Source organism: Suillus fuscotomentosus (assembly GCF_016647785.1).
Source record: "Suillus fuscotomentosus strain FC203 chromosome Unknown F5891scaffold_30, whole genome shotgun sequence".
Classification (NCBI taxonomy): Eukaryota; Fungi; Basidiomycota; class Agaricomycetes; order Boletales; family Suillaceae; genus Suillus; species Suillus fuscotomentosus.
In genome coordinates, this window is record NW_024539542.1 from 363,492 (window position 1) to 384,948 (window position 21,457).

Sequence of the window (21,457 nt, forward strand, 5' to 3'; positions counted from 1 at the left end):
CTCAGATGGAGAAGATACTCCGTGCGAATGATGAGGTTTACTCAGTTGCACTGTCGCCAGATGGGAAACGTGTTGCGTGTGGTTTATTAGGCGGAACAATCCAGGTGTGCGATATGGATACTGGTGAGGTATTGTGTGCCACTCTTCAAGGCCAACCTGCATGTGTTACGTCCGTTGCATTCTCGCCAGATGGTCATCGCATTGTTTCAGGTTCGTGGGACCACATGGTCCGGATGTGGGATGCGAAGACTGGCGAGGCATTAGGATCTCCCCTCCGAGGCCACACTAGCTGGGTTGCGTCTGTCGCAATCTCGCTGGATGGTAAACGCATCGTGTCTGGTTCGTGGGACAACACAATTCGGGTGTGGGACATGGAGACTGGAAAGGCGTTTGGTGCCCCACTCCAAGGCCACACGGACATCGTTCACTCTGTCGCAATCTCACCGGATGGTAAACGCCTCGTGTCCGGGTCAGCAGACAAGACCATCCGGGTGTGGGACATGATGACCGGCGAGGCATTGGGCACCCCCCTTCAAGGCCATGCTGAAGGTGTTTTATCCGTCGCAATCTCGCCTGATGGCAAACACATCGTGTCTGGGTCAGAAGACAAGACAATTCGGTTGTGGGATATGGAGACCGGCGAGGCAATCGCTACCCCCCTCAAAGGCCACACTCAGGCTGTCACATCAGTTGCAATCTTTTCAGATGGAAACCGCATCGTGTCTGGTTCATTTGACCAGACGATCCGAGCGTGGGATGTGAAGACTGGCGAGGCAATAGGATCCCCTCTCCAAGGCCACACTTCCTGGGTTCGGTCTGTCGCAATCTCGCTGGATGGAAGTCGCATCGTCTCTGGTTCGCTCGACAAGACGATTCGGGTGTGGGATGCCGATACCATAGGCAAGGCATTCGTTGCTGCCCTCGAAAGCCACACTGCCTCTGTTAATTCTGTTGCAATCTCGCCTGATGGATGCTCCATCGTGTCTGGCTCAAACGATACGACAGTTCGGGTATGGAATATAGAGAATGGCAAGGCATTGGTTCCCTCTCTTCAAGGGCATACAGACTCTGTTCTGTCAGTTGCAATCTCATCGGACGGGAAGGGAATCGTGTCTGGTTCAGCTGACAACAATATCCACATGTGGAATGTAGAAACTGGGAAGGCATCAGGTATTCTCCAAGGTCACACTGACTATGTTCGGTCTGTCGCAATCTCGCCAGATAGAACTTATATCATATCTGGTTCACACGATAGCGCAATCCAGGTATGGTATATTGAGACTGGCGAGAGATATCCTCTCGGTGGGAACTCTGACTGGATTTGGTCTATCGCAATTTCATCGGACGGAAATCGCATAGTGTCCGGTTCAGGTGACGGGACAATTCAGGTGTGGGATAGTATGGGGACTGGTAAGGTATTGAGTGCCCGTCTCCGAGGTCACACTAGTAGGGTCCTCTCTGTTGCAATCTCGCAGGATGTATTTCGCATTGTATCTGGCTCAGCAGACACAACCATCCGTGTGTGGGATATGAGGACTGGCGAGCAAGTGGGCTCTCCTCTCCAAGGCCACACTGACTGGATTCACACTGTTGCGATCTCCTCGGATGGTCATCGCATCGTGTCTGGCTCGTCTGACCAGACCGTCCGGGTGTGGGATATGAAGACTGGCGAGGCACTAGCCACAATTCGAGGGCACACCGGATGCGTTTGGTCTGTTGCAATCTCGCCTGATGGCAAACGCATCGTGTCTGGGTCAGACGACAAGACCATCCGGGTGTGGGATCTAGAATTTCTAATCCAGCAGCACCAATCATTTGAAGCACCTACAATATGTTTCTCATCCGACCTTACTCACGCCCTTCATTCCGCCTCCTCCTTTCTCCAAGATTCCAAGTCTAAAGCCCCAGCCCCAGCCCCATCCTCATCCTCCGAGTCCGAGTCTAAAACCCCAGCTCCAGCCCCAGCCCCATCCTCATCATCCTCCGAGTCCGGGTCTGAGTTCGAGTCCGAGTCCGAGTCCGAATCTGAAACCCCAGTCCCTTACATCCCGAACGAGGAGGGATGGGTCATAGGTCCTGAAGGACAACTTCTCCTCTGGATCCCGCTCAATTTCCACCCTGCGATGTATGCCCTAGGCAATACTCTGGTGATAGCCGACAATGCCCTGCAGCTGGATTTGAGTCGTGTCGCACACGGCACATCATGGTACAAGTGTCGCGATCAGTAATAGGTCGCATCGTCTTCGCGTTTGTATCTGTCAGTTGGACTCTGGGCATGTACTTATGTTGATCGACTGAAGATTTATTCCCATTCTACAAATTCCGTACGATATCCGTTTACCATCTCGCACTTATTCATTCCGTTCTACTTAATGGGATCGCACTCGCGAAAAGTTTAGGGCTGTACGAAGATTCCATTCACTATGTTTACATGCTGTCCTCCCATCGCATCAGAATTGCCTCCCCGTTTACTTACTGTAAAATAAACTGTGCAAGTTGAAACTCGATGCGATCTTGAACCACCACTCAACAAGGCTCACTTTGCCTCGTCCAGCTCCATCCTCTCCCTCACCGCATCTCATTCCCTCCTTTTCTAGATAGATGGCTCACTGCAATTAAGTTCGAAGCCGTGCCCAACAGCATGGACGGTGCTATTATCCAACTACCCGAACAGCTTTCGACGGAGACGAATTATAGGCAGTTCAGATGTAAGTAGCTGCTCGTCCGCAATCAGCCTGTCCTGAGCATATCAAGGAACACTTCGCTGAGGACGGAAGAACAGGTAATCGGGGAGGTGAGATGATGACGAAGCTGCGTGTGGAGGTTGGTGTTGGAAAAGGATGGTTGGGCGTCGACTACTGTTTAGAGGTTTGTTTCTGTAATATTAGAACGGGGTATAAAGCCGCAAGATGAGACCAATCACCGTCGTACATATCAACAGGCTCTTTGTCGATGCATGATGCTTTGCGATTCCTGTTTCAGAAGGATTTTGGTTTGCAAAGGTTAGCGGGGTGGCAACGCGCCGTGATCAAGTTGGCTTGATAAGTCACTGAGGGCACAACTAGATATGATAGCACGTTCGATTGCTCTTACAAATCTAAATCGCATATTGATGGTAAAAATTTAGAAGGAAACCCATAATTGGAGCGACTCGTCCTCGTCCCTACAATGCGAATTATGCCCATCACTAGGAGTGCACCATCAGCCTCCATGCAGTTAGGACTAAACAGTGAAAGATTACTTACATAGGTATGATGTCATATTTCACCGCGTCGCTGCAAGCAAAAATCTAGGTGCCAAACCGCTTACTGGGGCATTCATCCGCAGGATTCTCGTGTCACGACTAAACAGAAAACGTCACCTGCAGATGAGAGAGAGAGAGAGAGTAAGTAAGCCCCTGCCAGTAGTTGGTGAGCCGCGATCCCAAGAGGCAGGAACAGCCCGCCTTATGTGCAATGTTGTCAGAGTCCTCTCGGGCCAGGAGGAAGATGGAGCTAGAAGGGTCGGAATCGATTAGTCGAAAATGCAATCACACCTATACGACGTGGTAGCACTAAGAATGCAAACAGTATCACGATGGTATCGGGCTGGATGGATGTTGGATTTTTGTAATGTCCAAATCCACAAATTTTGGGATGGAGGACGATTCCAGGATGATTATGGGATCGTTTGCCATACATCACCGATGATGGGAGGAAGGCCTTTTGCACGCTGAGGTTTATTTCACTTGAATTGGAGTGGAGAGCAGGCCTATGTTTGAAGAGGACACGTCAGTGGAAACAGAAGAGGCATTTCGACGTCACATTGAACACGATCGAATGTGAAAGAAATGCTCATTCGAAATGAGGACGATGTGATCCAGAGTGAGTCTAATAATAGACTCACGCTGAGCTATATTTGTATGTTCAAACATGTTTCCTCTCAGGTGAGATTCTGTAGCAAGAAAACAGTACTAGTGCTTCGACAAGCTGATCAAGGAGTGGCGTAAACGGAGGCTCATGTTGAGTTCAAGGTTACTTTTGTGCGCAGGCGTTAGCTCGAGCGTTGAAACGTTGAAATGAGATGTTGATACTAGTAGGTCCGTTGATTATGTATGTGACGTCGTGTTTTTGTTCCTTTCAGTCGCAAAACTTCGCGTCTCTTTGCACACAAATCATGTTGTACCGGCGAGAGCTTAGCGTTTGATACTCGCACGAAACTGTTGTATCATTGTCATGTCTGTAAAATGCCATTATAATCGGAGAAACGGGCCAAAAACAGGACTGAGTAAATTCATTTCGAACTTCCAGCATTATGTTAAGCTGGGTGATGGGCTATCGATATGCTATTGAGATGAGTGCTCTGATGAACGTCAAACACTCCTTGAATTTGTTGCGCATATTTGTGTAATGGAACTCGCTGGGTTGATTGTCATTGGCCAACAGCCGATAAACGAGAAAAATGTCAGCAAAATTTTTTTGTACCGTTGTCGAATTTTGGTACCCCTTCAAGTGGTGACTAGAACGTAAAATTATGAAATGACGACTTGTGCGTGTTGAAGTTAGCAACGCGAGCTCACCATGCACGCACGCTCTTGAGCAAATGGTGGAGTCCTCCGGCCAGGTGCACAGCGATATAAACTTCTTCAAAGGACCAGTAGCATCGACAGTACCACGTCTCGAACATGCTGTTGACGACAGAGTGGGGCGCTCGGAGGAAGTACTCTGTATCTACCAATATCGCAACAAGCCCCGTTCAAAACCACTGCTGGTAGAACTGGGGCTGAAAGACTGGTGTTCGATCTATCATAGAACAAGTTCGATTAAAACCCTAATGAAATTCATGATTTGTGAAAAGTACAAAATTATACATATCAATCTGCTGCATACCGTTCTGCAACCTAGGCAGGATTACCCATATCTTGAAAATTTCTGCAAGCAAACGAGCTCCGGAAGGCTCACAACAGAATGAACGGCTTCCGCATTCTTCCCAGCTCGAGATTGGAGGTGCCGGTGAACGTTGGATGTTAACGATTTGATTACATAAAACGATGTCGACGCGGACCGTCTAAATATAGGCAAATCAAGGCGCGCAAGCTCACTCATGCTGCCGCATCATCGTCCTCTTGCTGACTACATAGTCTGTGGTGAATGAATGTTAATGAACTTTTTCCTTCCAATACTATGACTCGTGAGCATCACTGCACCAGTATTTTCAGCCAACAACGGCGAGGTTTCCTGATGGTCTTGGTTAATCCACCTCAGCCATCGATAAGGTTATGTGCATCGATATACTAGTCTAGCCAATCGATGTCGGGCGCTTCAAAACACATGTTCGGCAGCTGCCTGTTCATCCTGCGTACTGTCCATCACTTTCCTTGTTACTAAGAAACCTTTCAAAACTTACACTCGACCGTCCTTCCAACATACTCGATGAGTGAAGAGAATCCTGGCCGTAAGAAGCGTTGGGGATTGCTGAAGCGAAGTAATTCAAACCCTCAGTTGGCAGAGGAGGGAGGCCGGAGGGCAGCTAGTGATGTATAGACTTTCGCCATTACAGCTACGCTGTTGTTTCTAATCATGATTGTAGCCGCCCAGTCTCTCGCCTTCGAGGAATGGATTATCAAGGTTTCTTCCTAAGTCATTTCACAAGTCTACTCGGAGCGCTCGACAGTCTCCCAACCCTGAACCCACAGCTCCAGGTTCTAGCGCACGGGATCCCCTACACCTTCAGACAAGCCAGGTATATACAGTTATTGGCACGTTCTGTGTGTGATCTAACCAGTAACGCCCGCAGGATCCTCCACTACCCACTATCCCTCCTAAACCACATTCTGACCAGTCTTACGATGTGGCCGTTGCAAACACAAGTTTGACTATTACAGTTCGTAATGTTGTCATCTTTCTTTCAATCATAGACTAAGTTCTGTCATCAGTCTGAACAACCTGACCTGAAGCTTGTCAAGGAAAAGCTCGTGGATGCCAAAGCACATCTCGGCGGCATCAAACATGTCTCAGGGATGGTGGAAAATACTGTTTCAGCATCCGACAACTTACAATCTGTTTCCGATACGATCGACACGTTTTCCCAGGTTCTCGCACCATTGAGAGTGTTTAACTCTGTTGTTACGGGGCTTGCGGACGTACGGGCATCTATCTCAATTTTTTATGTCGCTGATCTTTGTGCGTAGGTCCATCCCTATGCGAAGGTGGCATTGAGTATCTTCACCTTCGCGTCAAAGGTGTGCTTGATTTTATATTCTTACACTTCGCAAGTCAATAAGACTGTATGGACAACAGATGATTCTCGATCAGGCGAACCGAGATGCTGCTGTGTCCCGTCTACTCTCGAAGATCTCGGACATCTATGTTTTATTAATGGAAGGGGACAGATTGGCTAGGATTTCGTCTATGCTAGAGATTTATGGAAAAATTGCGCGACAGACGTTGGAGTGTGCTGACTTTGTGGTCCATTACTCGGATATGCAGAATTTTTGTGAGTCTCTTTCATCACAATGTCGCCCAATATTCAGCTCTTTACAGGGCGAAGACTTGGCAAACATGTCTTGAGTGAAACGGAGGCCACGATGCAACGTTACAACGAGGTTCTCGATAACCTCATGCAACAATTCCGAGATCAAATGACTCTTACCACCATCGAAACCGTCCACCGTATCGGTACGATTCAACTTCAAGTTCTCTTCGATTCTTTTCTGAGGTTTGATGCCCATGATTTAGCTGAAGACCTGGACGTCAGCGGCATGGAATACGTGCCTGGTGCTGGACGGAATACGTCTAAGGATTGTCTCCCAGGCACTCGGGAAGATATTCTATCCGAAATCAAGTGCTGGATCCGTAGCACGGGTGAAGACGTGCCACGCGTCTTGTGGTTGTCCGGAACGGCAGGGAAAGGCAAATCAGCCATCGCCCATACCATAGCCAACTGGTCTCATGAGCGCGGGGGAATGCGCGCTTGTTTCTGCTTCGACCGCACAAGGGTAGCTGAACACCGCCACGAAAAGATATTCACTACAATCGCACGCGACTTGGCTAATTGCGATATCACCATGCGGGGAGCATTGGCGCGTGCGGTTCATGACGACGACGAGCTCAAACACACTGTAGATGTCTCAAGACAATGGCAAGAGTTGATCGTAAAACCAATCGATGAGGCCTCGAAAACAGTCACTGCACCCGTACTGATAGTCATCGATGCGTTGGACGAGAGCGGGGATGCTAAATCCCGGGAACAGATTCTCCGTTTAATTTCTGGCGATACGAGCACTTCTTCCCCACTTCCGTCAAATTTTCGTATCATCGTCACTTCTCGTCCACTCGAAGACATTGCAGATACCCTGAAAACCACGCCGCGTCACCGTCACATCTCCATGGATGAAATACCGGTCGTATCCACACAACGTGACATCCGACTTTACATCTCTATCATGCTCAAAGGCCCACGCAACACATTCGACGATGGGCACTTCAAGACGCTTGGTGATAAATCTGATGGCTTATTTGAATGGGCTCGTCTCGCTTGTGAGTACATCAAGGGTACGAACAAAGTAGGTGTAGGTCCGGTGGGCCGTTACAAAGCTGTGATCGATGGAACGTCTAGCTCTAAAACAGCAACACACCTGTTGGATGATATGTACCGACGCATATTGGCAGACATTATGCCCCTGGAGGATGAGGCAGCAATCGCCATGTTTCGTTCAGTGATGGGGCAAATTGTTGCATCGCCTGAACCGCTCCCCATGGCTGCGTTGACTGCAATGCGACTGCATTTTCCCCATGAAGAAGACCGTGTCCAAGTTGATTGGGTGATCGGGCCAATGGCCTCGCTTTTAACCGGGACTACAGATTTTCATACTCTCATTCGTCCCCTCCATGCATCCTTCTACGACTTCCTCACCGACAGCTCGCGGAGCCACGACTTCTTCGTTGATACATCACCGGTACAGACCGACCTCGCCTTTGCCTCGCTTGGGGTCATGGAGCGTGGGCTTCGCTTCAACATCTGCTCTTTGGAGAATTCATACTTACCCAACTCTTCCGTCCCTGATTTGGAGACACGAGTCAAGGACTCTATTCCGATTGAGCTATCATACTCATGTCGATTCTGGGGCACGCATGTTGGCTCCGCGTCCTTCGAATCATTTCTCGCCAAGGAAGTTGAAGCTTTCTTCGACGGAGAGCGCCTTCTTTGGTGGTTGGAGGCTCTGGGTCTGATGAAAAGCCTCGGCAACTCGATAGTGACCCTATCATCTATTGCAGATTGGTTTTCGGTGCGTAGCTCAAGCCCATTCGTTGCCCAACGAATTCTTATGAGTGGGGTGGTCGTAGAATCATCCCGAGTTCACGCATGTTCGTGACGCTATCAGGGATACCCTGCGTTTCGTCCGAACCTTCGCAACCACCATTTCACGCAGCACTCCCCATTTATACTTGTCCGCTCTACCGTTCGCTCCAACCCAGTCGAGAATGTTTCGCAAGTTCGCCTCAAAGTTTCCTCGTACTCCCCGCATCGTCGCTGGCCATGTCGAAAATTGGCCTCAGATGGAGAAGATACTCCATGCGAATCACATGGTTTGGTCTGTTGCACTGTCCCCAGATGGAAAACACGTTGCGTGTGGTTTACATGACGGGACGATCCAGCTGTGGGATATGAATACTGGCGAGGCATTGTGTGCCACTCTTCAAGGCCACACTGGACGTGTTGTGTCTGTTGCATTCTCGCCAGATGGACATTGCGTCATTTCAGGTTCGTGGGACAAAACAGTCCGGGTGTGGGATGCGAAGACCGGCGAGGCATCAGGATCTCCCCTCCAAGGCCACACTGACCGAGTTTGGTCTGTCGCAATCTCGCCGGATGGTAAACGCATTGTGTCTGGTTCGCGGGACAAGACGATTCGGATGTGGGACATGGAGACTCGCGAGGCGTTTGGTACCCCACTCCAAGGCCACACGAACACGGTTTGGTCTGTCGCAATCTCGCCGGATGGGAAAAGCATTGTGTCTGGATCGGGAGACAGGACGATCCGGGTGTGGGATATGGAGACCGGCAAGCCATCGGGCGCCCCTCTCCAAGGCCATGTTGACCGTGTTGTGTCTGTCGCAATTTCGCCTGATGGCAAACGTATTGTGTCCGGGTCAGAAGACAAGACAATTCGGTTGTGGGATATGCAGACTGGCGAAGCATTCGGTACCCCCCTCAAAGGCCACACTCAGGCTGTTACATCAGTCGCAATCTTTTCGGATGGACACCGCATCGTGTCTGGTTCATCTGACGAGACGATCCGAGCGTGGGATGCGAAGACTGGCGAGGCAGTAGGATCTCCTCTCCATGGCCACACTTCCTACGTTCACTCTGTCGCAATCGCTCCGGATGGAAGTTGCATAGTCTCTGGTTCGGACGACAACACAATTCGGGTGTGGAATGCCAACACCATTATGGGCAAGGCATCGGTTGCCGCCCTCGAATGCCACACTGAGACTGTTAATTCTGTTGCAATCTCCCCCGATGGATGTTCCATCGTGTCTGGTTCAGATGACACGACAGTCCGGATGTGGGATATAGAGACTGGCAAGGCATTGGTTGCCCCTCTTCAAGGGCACACAGACTGTGTTCTGTCAGTTGCAGTCTCGTCGGATGGGAAGGGCATCGTGTCTGGTTCAGACGACAAGAGCATCCGCATGTGGAATGCGGAAACCGGGAAGGCATCAGGTATTCTCCAAGGTCACACTGACTATGTTCTGTCTGTCGCAATTTCGCCGGATAGACATTGTATTGTGTCTAGTTCAGCTGACAGGACAATCCGGGTGTGGGATATCAAGACTAGCGAGGCATATTCTCTCAGTAGGCACACTGACTGGGTTCAGTCTGTCGCAATTTCATCGGACGGAAATCGCATAGTGTCCGGTTCGGATGACAGGACAATTCAGGTGTGGGATAGTATGGGGACTGGCGAGGCATCGAGTTCCCGTCTCCAAGGTCACACCAGTGAGGTTAACTCTGCTGCAATCTCGCCAGATGTATGTCGCATTGTATCCGGCTCACGAGACAAGACTATCCGTGTGTGGGATATGAGGACTGGCGAGCAAGTGGGCTCCCCTCTCCAAGGCCACACTAACGAGGTCAACACTGTTGTGATCTCCTCGGATGGTCATCGCATCGTGTCTGGCTCGTCTGACCAGACCGTCCGGGTGTGGGATATGAAGGCTGGCGAGGCACTGGCCACAATTCGAGGGCACACCGGATATGTTATGTCTGTCGCAATCTCGCCTGATGGCAAGCGCATCGTGTCTGGGTCATCCGACAAGACCATCCGGGTGTGGGATCTAGAATTTCTAATCCAGCATCACCAATCATTTGAAGCACCTACAATATGTTTCTCAACCGACCTGACTCATGCCCTTCATTCCGCCTCCTCCTTTCTCCAAGATTCCAAGTCTAAAACCCCAGCCCCAGCCCCAGCCTCCAAGTCCGAGTCTAAAACCCCAGCCCCATCATCCTCCGAGTCCGAGTCCGAGTCTAAAACCAAAACCCAGCCCCAGCCCCATCATCCTCCGAGTCCGAGTCTAAAACCAAAACCCCAGCCCCAGCCCCATCCTCATCATCCTCCGAGTCCGAGTCTGAGTCCGAATCTGAATCTGAGTCCGAGTCCGAGTCCCAATCCTCTGAAACCCCAGCTCATTATGTCCCGAACGAGGAGGGATGGGTTATAGGCCCCGAAGGACGACTTCTTCTCTGGATCCCGCTTAATTTTCACTCGGCGGTGTATGCCCTAGGCAACACGCTAGTGATACCCCACAGTGCCCTGCAGCTGGACTTGAGTCGTGTCGCACACGGCACATCATGGCATAGGTGTCGTGAACAGTAGTGAGTTGTACCACGTTCGTCATAGTATCCGTTGGTCCGACTCTACTAGACATGTCCTTAGATTAATTGACTGGAGATTCATGCACATTCTACGGATTTGATACAATAGCTGTTTACCATCTTACATTTCTTTTGTTCCGTTCTACTTAATGGGCTCACTCTCGCGAAATTGTTTAGGGGTGCACAAAGATTTCATTCACTATGTTTACATACACTCGTCCCGTTGCTACTGGTACTACTATCTAAAATTGCTTCCCCAAGGATCGCTTGAAAGTGCGCAAATGAGAACAGAGTTGACAAGTGTTACTCTGCTTCGTACAGTATGAACATCTCCTCGTCAGACTTCATTGCCTCCTTGTCTAAACAGATAGATCGCCGCAATTGACGTCTTTACCCCCTGAAACCGTGTCCAACAGCATGGATCATAATGTCATCCAACCCGAACACCGCTCGACGAAGGGTCAGAATCACGGGTAGCGCAGGCGTAAGCATCTGCTCGTCCAAAACCAGCCTCTCTCGAGCATATGAAGAACTCAGAAATACTGTGCTTACGATGAGCATTCGCTGGGAGGAAGGGCGGAAGAGTAAGTAATGGTGACCGGAGGAGGAAGTGAGGCGAAGAGAAGCCGCGTGTGTGGAAGTTGGTGTTGTAAAGGATGGTTGGGCGTCGACTACTGTTTAGAGGTTCGTTCCTGTAATACCACATATTTAGGATACATAGAAGCGTAAAATGAGGCCAATCGCTGTCGCACATATTGATATAAACAGGCTCACCGACATGATGGTTCGCGGTGCCTGCATCAGAACAATTATGGTTTGTAAAGGTTAGTGGGTGGCAGCGCGTCGTGATCGAGTTGGCTTGATAAGAAGTACAACGGGATAGCAGGGTGGATGATATATTCAATTGAGGCGAGAATATAGACGATAAGGAAAACCGCAACGGGAGCGACTCGTCCCTATAATGTAAACTCTACTTATAACTGGGAGGGCATTATCAGCCTCTATGCAATTAGAAGCGACAGCAAAAGACTACTTACGTAGGTACGTTGTCCTGCTGCACAACGTCACTGCGAGTAAACAGGATATAGGGAGCTGCCAGGTCATTCACCGAGGCTCAAATATTCTCGCGTCCTTGACCATCACCAATGAATAGGGAACACCGCCTGTGTTTGCAAGAGAGATCTTGGCCAGTGCTGGCAGTTGGTAAGCCGTGAGCCCACAAGGCAGGAACAGCCCGGCTTATGCGCATTAATATTCAGAGTCTTCTCGGGCTAGAAGGAAGAAAGTCTTTTTAGAAGATGAAGCTAGAATTTTGTGAATCGATCAGTTGAAACACCTATACGAGTGGTAGCAATGAGGACACACCATGATGGTATCGGACTGGATGGATGTTCAACGTTGAATGTTGATGTCTGAATCCACATTGCTCGGGATAGAGGACGATAACGATGGGAATGATGGAAGGAAGACCTCGTGTACGTCGAAGTGATTTCGCTTGTGGAAAATAAGCCTGTGTCTCAAAAGCATACGACGTCAGTTGTGAAAATAGAAGGATGCGCACGTGTAAACAGCGCACAGAACTAATGCGAACGTAAGAGAAATGAGTTCGGGAAAGGTCAAAGCAAGAGGTCTTGAAATTTGAGGGAGATTCAAGACCATGGCCATCTATGGGTGGCAACACGACACAAAATCTTCCTATAGCTATTCGATGCTCTCATTCGGAATGAGGACGATGTGATCGAGAGTGAGTCTAATAATAGACTCACGCTGAACTATATTTGGATGCCGAATATCTCATGGTGAGTATATGTGCTCTTGTGCTCACCCGATGCCCACCTGCCTACTATCTAACCTTTTCAAGGTTCCTGAACCGTTTTATAATCCACCTCCCTCCCCAATCACATCTCCTTCCTCAATACACTGCACACTCTCCGCACGATTCCCTTCCTGGTACGTCGTCTCCCCCACCACTAGAGTCTGTTGGAGATCGAAGGTTGTTTGTGAGCCGGACCATGTATCGTGCGCAAAGATAGCTCATTGTAGTGTGCTCTTACTGACTAGTCTGTAGTGATGAACTTTGTCCTTCCACTAATACTGTGACTCGTGAGCATCACTGCGCCAGTACTTGGCCCGACCCAACAATGGTAAGGTTTCCTGATGGCATATTTTTGATCAACCCACCTCAGCTGAGGTTCCAGCATGTGCATCAATATCGATATACTAGTCCAACCAATCGATAATGGGCGCTCCAAAACACATGTTCGGCAGCTGGCTGTTCACCCCGCGTGTCAACCACCCCTTCTTTGTCACCGAGAAACCTCTCGACACTTACTCAACCGTCCTTCCAACTTACTCGATGAGTGGAAACAATTCTCCTTGGAAGAAGCCTTGGGAATTGGTGAAGCGAAGTCACCGAAACCCTCCTTTGGCAAAGGAGAGAGGCCAGAGGTCCAGTAATGTATGGGCTTTTGCCATTACAACTACACTATTTCTAATTATCATTATAGCCATCCTCTCTCCCGCCTTCGGGGAATGAATCTCACAGAAGTTGCACAGAAGATTGTGATTGTCAAGATTTCTTCCCCAGTTCATTTCACAAATTCGCTCAAAGCGCTCGAGAGTCTCCCAACCCTGAACCCACGGTCGCAGGTTCCAGCGATATGTCCATTAAGACAATCAAGGTAAGTGTAATATTAACTCTGTGCATGCCCGTGTGTGATGATTGCTGTTGATTACTCCTGCAGCATCCTTCACCTCTCGTCGCTTCCCCTCCCAAACCAAATCCTGACCAATCCTCCAATTCAGGCATCGCGAAGGTTAGCTGGAGCAGCCTTATTTCTCTCTTTCGATCACATACTAAGATCGATCATCGGGTGGAATTACCACCTGACACGACACTTATGAGCGAAACGCTCGCGCATGCCCAAACAGGTGTCGCAGGCATCAGCCCTATTCAAGGAATCGTTCAAAATGCTACCTCAGCAATTGGTGACCTACAATCCGATTCTGATACGATCGACCAGTTCTCCACGATTCTTGGTACCCTGAGGACGTTCCACACCATTGCTGACCAGATTGCAAATGTACATCCGCTTATATGTACCTAGTACGCTACTGATGCTATTCATGCACAGCTCCATCCGTATGCAAAGTTGGCATTGAGTATCTTGACTCAAGCATCCAAGGTGTGTTTTTTCATGCTCTCGCTATCGCGAGCTAATAGGAACATCAATATCTTGGTGACAGATGATTCTCGGTCAGGCAAACCTGGATGCTGCTGTATCTGATCTACTCGATAAGGTCTCCAATATCTATGTCTTAGTGATAGAAAGGAAGGCGCTGGCCAACATTTGGCTATGATTGAGATAGTGCAACGTACGCTGAAGTGCGCGGAATTCATTGTCCATTACTCAGGGACGAAGAGTTTCGGTGAGTTCACACCACCGCGTCGTTGTTTGGCACTCAGTGAGATCTATTTTCTCTTTGTACAGGGAAACGAGTTGGCAAACACGTGTTCAGGGGCACGGGTGCTGAGATTCGCAATTACAGTGATGTTCTCCAAGGTCTCATGCAACAATTTCGAGGTCAAGTTATTATCATTGACGCTGCGACCATCCTCACGGATTCAGGTAAGAATTGGCCTCCAAACTCACCGTCAAACCTCTCTGACATTCTACGATCCGTGGCTTAACGAGGATCGGGACCTCAGGGACATGGAATAGGTCTGTCGCAATTTCGCCGGACGGAAGTCGCATAGTTCTGGTTCATACGACAAGACGATTCGGGTGTGGGATGCCAATACCCATTACCATTACAGACAAGACATCGGTTGCCGAACTCGAAAGCCACACTGGTTCTGCGAACTCGGTTGCAATTTCGCCGGATGGATGTTCCATCGTGTTAGGCTCAGTTGACAAGACCGTTCGGGTGTGATATAGAGACTGGCGAGGCATTAATTGCCCCTCTCCAGGGGTACACTCAATCTGTTATATCAGTCGCAATCTCGTCAGATGGGAAAAGCATTGTATCGGGTTCACAGGACAAGAGCATCCGCATATGGAATACGGCAACTGGGCGGGGCATCGGGTGTTCTCCAAGGTCATACTGATTTTGTTTTGTCTGTTGTAATCTCACCAGACAGAAGCTGCATCGTGTCATGAATTCTGGTGTCGCCGGAGGGAGGACTAGCTTATAGGAAATGGTGAGAGTACCTACCATGTAAGCCTTGGACGCATGTCTAGGTCGCACGTTGACATTTACTTGTTGGTACTTGATTAAAGCTTGATTTCTCACAACCTCCTCTAGTTCCGATACCATAAACGTGTACTCCGTCAAGACTCAACACGGGCAATGGCCGACCCCGATTTCGTACGGAGGGAGTAATGTGGTTTGGGTAGCTGGAGGGTGTCGCCGTGTCGGTGAGGGTTTGAGTATCGCATTTGTATCTTGACGTCGTCGCAGCTTTGACCTTGGTTGGAAGCCTTTGTCATTGGTGATTCACCGAGGGAAAGGTGGATGGTATGACTTGTTTAAGATTGCGAGCTATCAAACCAATCCATGAAATAAACATGAAACTTGAACTAGGTTATGTTGTACAATAGTATCTAAGTATCCTAGTATAAGATCGTCGATCAAAGCCTAGAGTCTCAATTTTAGTGATTGCAAGTGAAGCTAATGGCAGGCACTCACTAATTTCTGCAATTCTTCCAGCCTTCTCCATGTACCATGCGGCTCAAATCAACCCCAGTCAGTCGTTCGTCCATCACCAATGTAGTCCAAGGAGTGTAAAATGAATGTCGAGGGGTGGGAGGCACCCAGAAAAGAAGCCGGCAAGAGGTAGGAGGCACCCAGAAAAGAAGCTCACGATTGGATCCTATCACCCATCCATCAGGTTCCAGAGAAATGGAGGTTGACATGCCATCATGATGGGAGGCGCCTTCCATTGACTCAACCGGATTGCACAGAGCGTGGTTTGACTTCAATGAAAAGCAAATGGAGCGATTGCTCCAAGTGTTGGTTGACATGATGTTGTCATTCATGTCGTGTATGGCGTGACCTGTATCCGAAGAGGACATTGAATAATTCCGCTTGGGACATTCCTGTAATGGCTGCGAAACGGTTGTATCCACTGAACTAGACACAAGGCGGATCTCGTCTGGCGAAAACGAGGCTGACCTAACCCCACCAGCGTGCCACTTGAAAGGCTCACCAATTGGCTTCCCCTTCGCTGCCTCCCACAGTCGAACAGTGTTATCCGATGAACCAGACATGATGCGGGTCCCATTCGGCGAGAACGAGACTGAATTAACCCAAGCAGTGTGTCCCCGCAAGGGCTCACCGACTGGCTGCCCCGACGCAGCATCCCACAGCCGGACGGTCTTGTCATATGAACCGGAGATAATGCGAGTCCCATCTGGCGAGAATGAGACTGAGGTAACCGCACCGGTGTGTCCCCGCAAGGGGGCACCAACTGGCTGCCCAGTCGCTGTATCCCACTGCCGGATGGTCTGATCGTCTGAACCAGACACGATATAAATGGAATCCGGCGAAAATGAGGCCGAGTTAACCCAAGCTGTGTGCCCCCGCAAGGGCTCACCAATTGGCTCCCCCGTCGCTGCCTCCCACAGTCGAATAGTGTTATCAGATGAACCAGACACAATGCGGATCCCATCCGGCGAGAACGAGACTGAGTTGACCCAAGCAGTGTGTCCCTGCAAGGGCTCACCGATTGGCTGCCTCAATACGGCATCCCACAGTCGGAGGGTTCTGTCATACGAACCTGAGGCGATGCGAGTCCCATCCGGCGAGAACAATACCGAGCTGACGGCACCAGTGTGCCCCCGCAGGGGCTCACCAATTGGCTGTCCAGTCGCTGCATCCCACAACCGCACAGTCTTATCCACTGAGCCAGTCGCAATGCGAGTCCCATCAGGAGAAAACGAGACTGATAACACCTTTTCCGCATACTCTCCGAGTAGGCTCTGAACAGCCACCGACTCCGAATCACATCTAGACACCAGACGAAGAATATTCGGAAAATTTGAGGCGAATTTAGAACCTATCGACGAATTGACAGCCCAGAAAGGCAGCGCTGATACATAGAGATGTGGCGTGCTGTGTAAAATGATACCACCGAAGGTTTGAATAAATTGATGCACATCCATTGCAGTGGCTGAGACATCTTCGTATCCGGAATGATCCTGTAGTTGTGTGAGCGCTTCTGGTACTGCTAACACACCATGTGCTTACCTTCAGCCACCGGGGGATGTGCGGAAGCGCGGTGACTGCGCTACTGACTGCTTGAATAACACCAAGCACTTCGAGCCAAAAGAGCAACCGCTCGTGGTCGAAGAATGATTTCACTTCCTCTGCGAGTTCCGTGTCGAAGACGGTTGCTCGTAGGTGCGAAGACCAAAATCGACAAGAATAGGACAGATATGGAGGGATGTTTCTTTCAACTTGTTCATGCAGCTCGAGGTCTTCGCGATTGAGGAGGTGCGAAGACTTTAAATTACAGAGATTGAAGAGAAGTCCATGCCTCATCACTCGAAGCGACGCAAAAGTAAGATCGCGTTGTGCTTTCGATATGTCGACGAAAAAGTCTCCACTGGATGCCTGGACTGTGAGAAATTCGCGAAATGATGTGTGAAGGGGTTTGATGGGTGTAGATGGGTTGGTGGTGCCGCTGAGGAGGGATCCCATATGTTGTACGATATCCTCCGCCTTGTAATGCTTGCTTTGGTCTGGAATACAGTCCCTCATGGCATTCAGGGAAATTAAAGAAAGCGGTTCGACTGTGCCAAGAATTTGTGGCATCACAGAACGAAACACCGCTAATATTTCAGGTGTCCCATTTTGGGTTGCCATTATCTCTGCCAAGAGCGTCCGATACATAACATACAGATCGCGTTTCACGAGAGCATCGACGGCGTCCATGTCCGTGCCTTTCTTGATGTAATCACAGGCACGACGCGCCCAATCGAAAAGTCCATCAGCTTGCGCAGCGAGCATTGCAATTTGTTTTTCCTGAATACCCGACAGCCCCTTCAACTCTGCAGATACATAAGTATGAATGTCACGCTCCGTGACTTCCGATGGAATATAGTCCATGGACAACTGAAGTATATGCTGAGCACCGTCAAACTGGGTTTTGATATCGGAAAGTGGACGAGAGGTGACAAGGATACGGAAGTTGGATGGCAAATCAGTGATTTGGGGACCCTGATGCGGAGGTTTACCAGCGATTATGCGGAGAAGGTCACGCCGCGTATCCGCCCCGCCGCTCTCATCCAGTGCTTCGATCACGATCAGGACAGGTCTCACCGTTAATCTAGAGAGCTTCCCCAGCGGTCCCATGAGAAGCTTGTGCCACTGCTGGATGATATCTGTCGTATTCTTGAGCACACTGGCATGCTGTACTGCATCTACCAACGCTCGCTTCACCCCAGGATCACGGTCAGCCAGGTCGCGCGCGATGGTGGAAAAGATCTTTTCATGCAAACGCTCGGCATCTCGCTGACGGTCGAAACAGTAATACGAACCAAGCCCTCCCACATTGTTGAACCAGTTTGCAAGTGTGTGTGCAATGGCTGATTTGCCCTTTCTTGCAGGGCCGGATAGCCACAGCACAGGCTGAACATTGCCTTTCGTGCTGTTAGCCCAGTCGATAATCTCGGAGAGAATTTCCATGCGCGTCCCTGGTAAGCATTGTTTCCCGGGATCAAGTCCAGCGTCCTGTGCATAAGTTATGCCACTGAGGTCCGGCAAATCCCCTGAAGAGGTATGAACGTCAAGTCAAAAATGCACATACAAATACTTACCTGTACGCTGAACGGAGGTGTTCTGAGCAGTTCGGTCTTGGAAGCGTTTCATGAGCTCCTGGAACACGTCGATGTATTGTTGAATCGTATGATCTGTTTCTGAGAGAATATTTTTCCCAAGTCTTTTCCCTATAATAACATCACGAAGATTAAGAATGAATAAAGTGCAATAATTTCGTAAAATCCTCACATAAATTCTTGGTCGTGGAATAATCTCTGATAAACTGAGAGCACTTGAGAGTGTGCTGAACTATTGGTCCGACGATGCTCTGCATTGACGGAATTTCGCGAAGAGTCTCGTCTTGCATCATGAAGTCGTAAACTTGTCCTAACTGCTGGAGAAGTCTGAGAACCGCTCCGTCCCGATACATTTGATTGAGAATTATCTACACCGATGACTTCTAAGCGAGGGATAGAAACGAGGGAAGAACCAAACATACTTCCGATGCACGAGACAACACGCACAGTGCAATCTTTGTGTATGGATGTACCTATGCAACAGTATTAGTTCGATCGCGACCGAGAGGGCTGGCCCATACATCCGTGAGCGTTCCGACAACACTGTCGAATATCTTGAAGGGTCGGATATATGTGTCCTGGAAATTATATGCAAGCTCGAGATCCACTGGTGCCGGTGAATGTTGGGCAGGAGATGGAGATTTCACACGCCCCAAAAGTGGCATTACGACTGTCACACGCTCCGAAATTGGGTTCATGAGCTTTGCAACCTCCTCGGCGTCCTGTGGTGTCGATTGGATTTCAGCACCTTGCTCCACACTAGAGGGAGTATCCTGATGTGCGACCAGTAGGAGTTAGACAGAAAGAGCAGAAACTGAAAGGTGACTTACCATGATATTCGGGATCGATAAGGCACCTTCACGAACGGCGTTCGGAAGAACAGGGGGGTCGAGGCTGCGGGGATCCTTCAAGTGGTTTTGTGCAATCACAAATTATCACATGAGACTTATTCCAGGTAACTCAGGATCCTCGTCGACTCACAGTAAGCTTTTTAGTCACATTCTTACCAACCTGTAACAACCGACGAAATTTGCGATGACGTCCGCTCTAAACCAAGGATGCGTCAGAGTCAACACTTCGAGGGAGATGTTATCATGAAAAGCGGTCCTCGACATACCGAGCTTTCACTGGATGTGCTCATTGTAGATGGTTGACGTCGAGATCAGTCTTCCCGGAAGCTCTGAGCAAAATGGGGGTGCGATTAAAGAAAGGGTAGGTACTGCTTCGTTGATGTAAATAGCTGCCAACAAGCCATACCCCAACCATACCTTGTGACATATGTGAGCGCCTGAGCCTCAAGGCAGCCGCTGTATTGCAATTGGAATTAAGTCTTTCGGCTATAGTGTGATGACTAATCTATGGTTGATTTGGCTGCTCTACTAGGACAGTGAGAGAAGGGTCAATGAAAATTTTGACCACCCAAAATCTCAAGCTATTCATTCGCGTTTCGTACAGCATTCAAAGCATGCTTATGTAAATATCCATAGCCCTGATGTAGAGCTTGCAATGCTGTACTAGTGCCTAGGTAGATAGATGTGTGATGGCTATGCCCTTCACCTCAAGCTCAAGAGTCGTGGCAACTTGTTATATTTATAGACAATTCCCCCCAGATCGTCCGACTTGCCCCATACACTAGGACACGATCCTCGTCTTTTTTACACCTAGACGCTACTTCAAACTTGATGACTAAAGATAATCAGAGTAACTCAAGCGCTGATGTAGATACTCAGCGCGTCACCACCGATGTGCCAGTGGGTGACTCGCAGGTATGGAACGTCGTCCTTACTGGTTGTTTATAATGATATCATCGTGGATTGCAGCTACCCCGCTCCCGCGCTTATGCACCTCGCATAAAGCGCACGCTCAAGCTGGGATCTTTCGATAACATCACCTCATCTCCCAATTCTCCTATTGGGGCTCGAACTCCCCATCCGAGTCTGGCTGCGCCATTAGTTCAGAGGGACCAGGTAGGTGACTATTCACATGCCTGAAATAGCATTGTTTCTCTTTCGACAACAAACTAAGGTCCATCATTAGGCCGAATCAGTGAATGCCACAGACGGTATATCCAAAATTCTCAAACGCCTGAAGGAAGTTGACTCCCTTGCTTATCGGATTGCACATGTATATGCCTTTATCGCTGGTTTGTGCGTAACTGACCTTTATGTGCAGATAAATTCATATGCGAAGTCAGCAATGATATGCGCGTCCAAGGTGCGCTTGTGCACACATCTTCAACTATGCAGGTTTATAAGAGTCCAACGTCAGATGATTCAAGATGAGCAACCCACAGATAATGCTCTTTCCCCTCTGCTTGCAAAGATTGGCGAAGCCTATGCTTTAATGACGGAAGAGCAGGAATTGGCCAAGATTCCATCCATGGTAGAGATATACGGACAGATGGCGCGACAGACACTAGAGTGCACCGACTTTATTGTTCATTACTCAGAGACCAAGAATTTTTGTGAGTCGAATGTACTGAGTAGTTGCTTGGGACTTATTGTGATTCGGATAGGGAAACGAGTTGGCAAGTACGTTTCCGAAGAGACATTTGCCACGATTCAGGAGTACAACAAGGTTCTCGACAATCTGATGCAGCAATTACAACAACAAACGAGTGGTGACATTGTTCTCTACCGTATGGGTAAGGGTTAGCCTTAAACTCACCGCGAACCTTATCTGACAATCACCATATTTTCATCTAGCCGAGGACCTGGACAGCGATATGGTGCATGCAGCCAGTGCTGGGCTGGATATCA

General features: G+C 49.2%; 2 protein-coding genes across 2 annotated transcripts; one reads left to right on the forward strand and one right to left on the reverse strand.

The window, feature by feature from the left end:
• Window positions 1-13,338: 13,338 nt before the first annotated feature.
• Window positions 13,339-14,420, forward strand: F5891DRAFT_380633 (uncharacterized protein). Its single transcript, XM_041371632.1, has 5 exons — window positions 13,339-13,541; window positions 13,605-13,943; window positions 13,995-14,045; window positions 14,107-14,289; window positions 14,352-14,420. The coding sequence occupies exons 1-4, from the start codon at window positions 13,521-13,523 to the stop codon at window positions 14,218-14,220; spliced, it is 525 nt and encodes a 174-aa protein (XP_041225415.1). The 5' UTR covers window positions 13,339-13,520; the 3' UTR covers window positions 14,221-14,289; window positions 14,352-14,420.
• A 2,015-nt stretch (window positions 14,421-16,435) lies between these two features.
• Window positions 16,436-19,609, reverse strand: F5891DRAFT_380520 (uncharacterized protein). Its single transcript, XM_041371631.1, has 7 exons — window positions 19,220-19,609; window positions 19,146-19,171; window positions 18,871-19,025; window positions 18,681-18,809; window positions 17,110-18,632; window positions 16,640-17,060; window positions 16,436-16,580 (listed from the first exon to the last, which is right to left on the reverse strand). Exons 1-7 carry the CDS (start codon window positions 19,394-19,396, stop codon window positions 16,501-16,503), a joined length of 2,511 nt encoding a protein of 836 aa, XP_041225416.1. The 5' UTR covers window positions 19,397-19,609; the 3' UTR covers window positions 16,436-16,500.
• Between the last annotated feature and the right edge of the window lie 1,848 nt (window positions 19,610-21,457).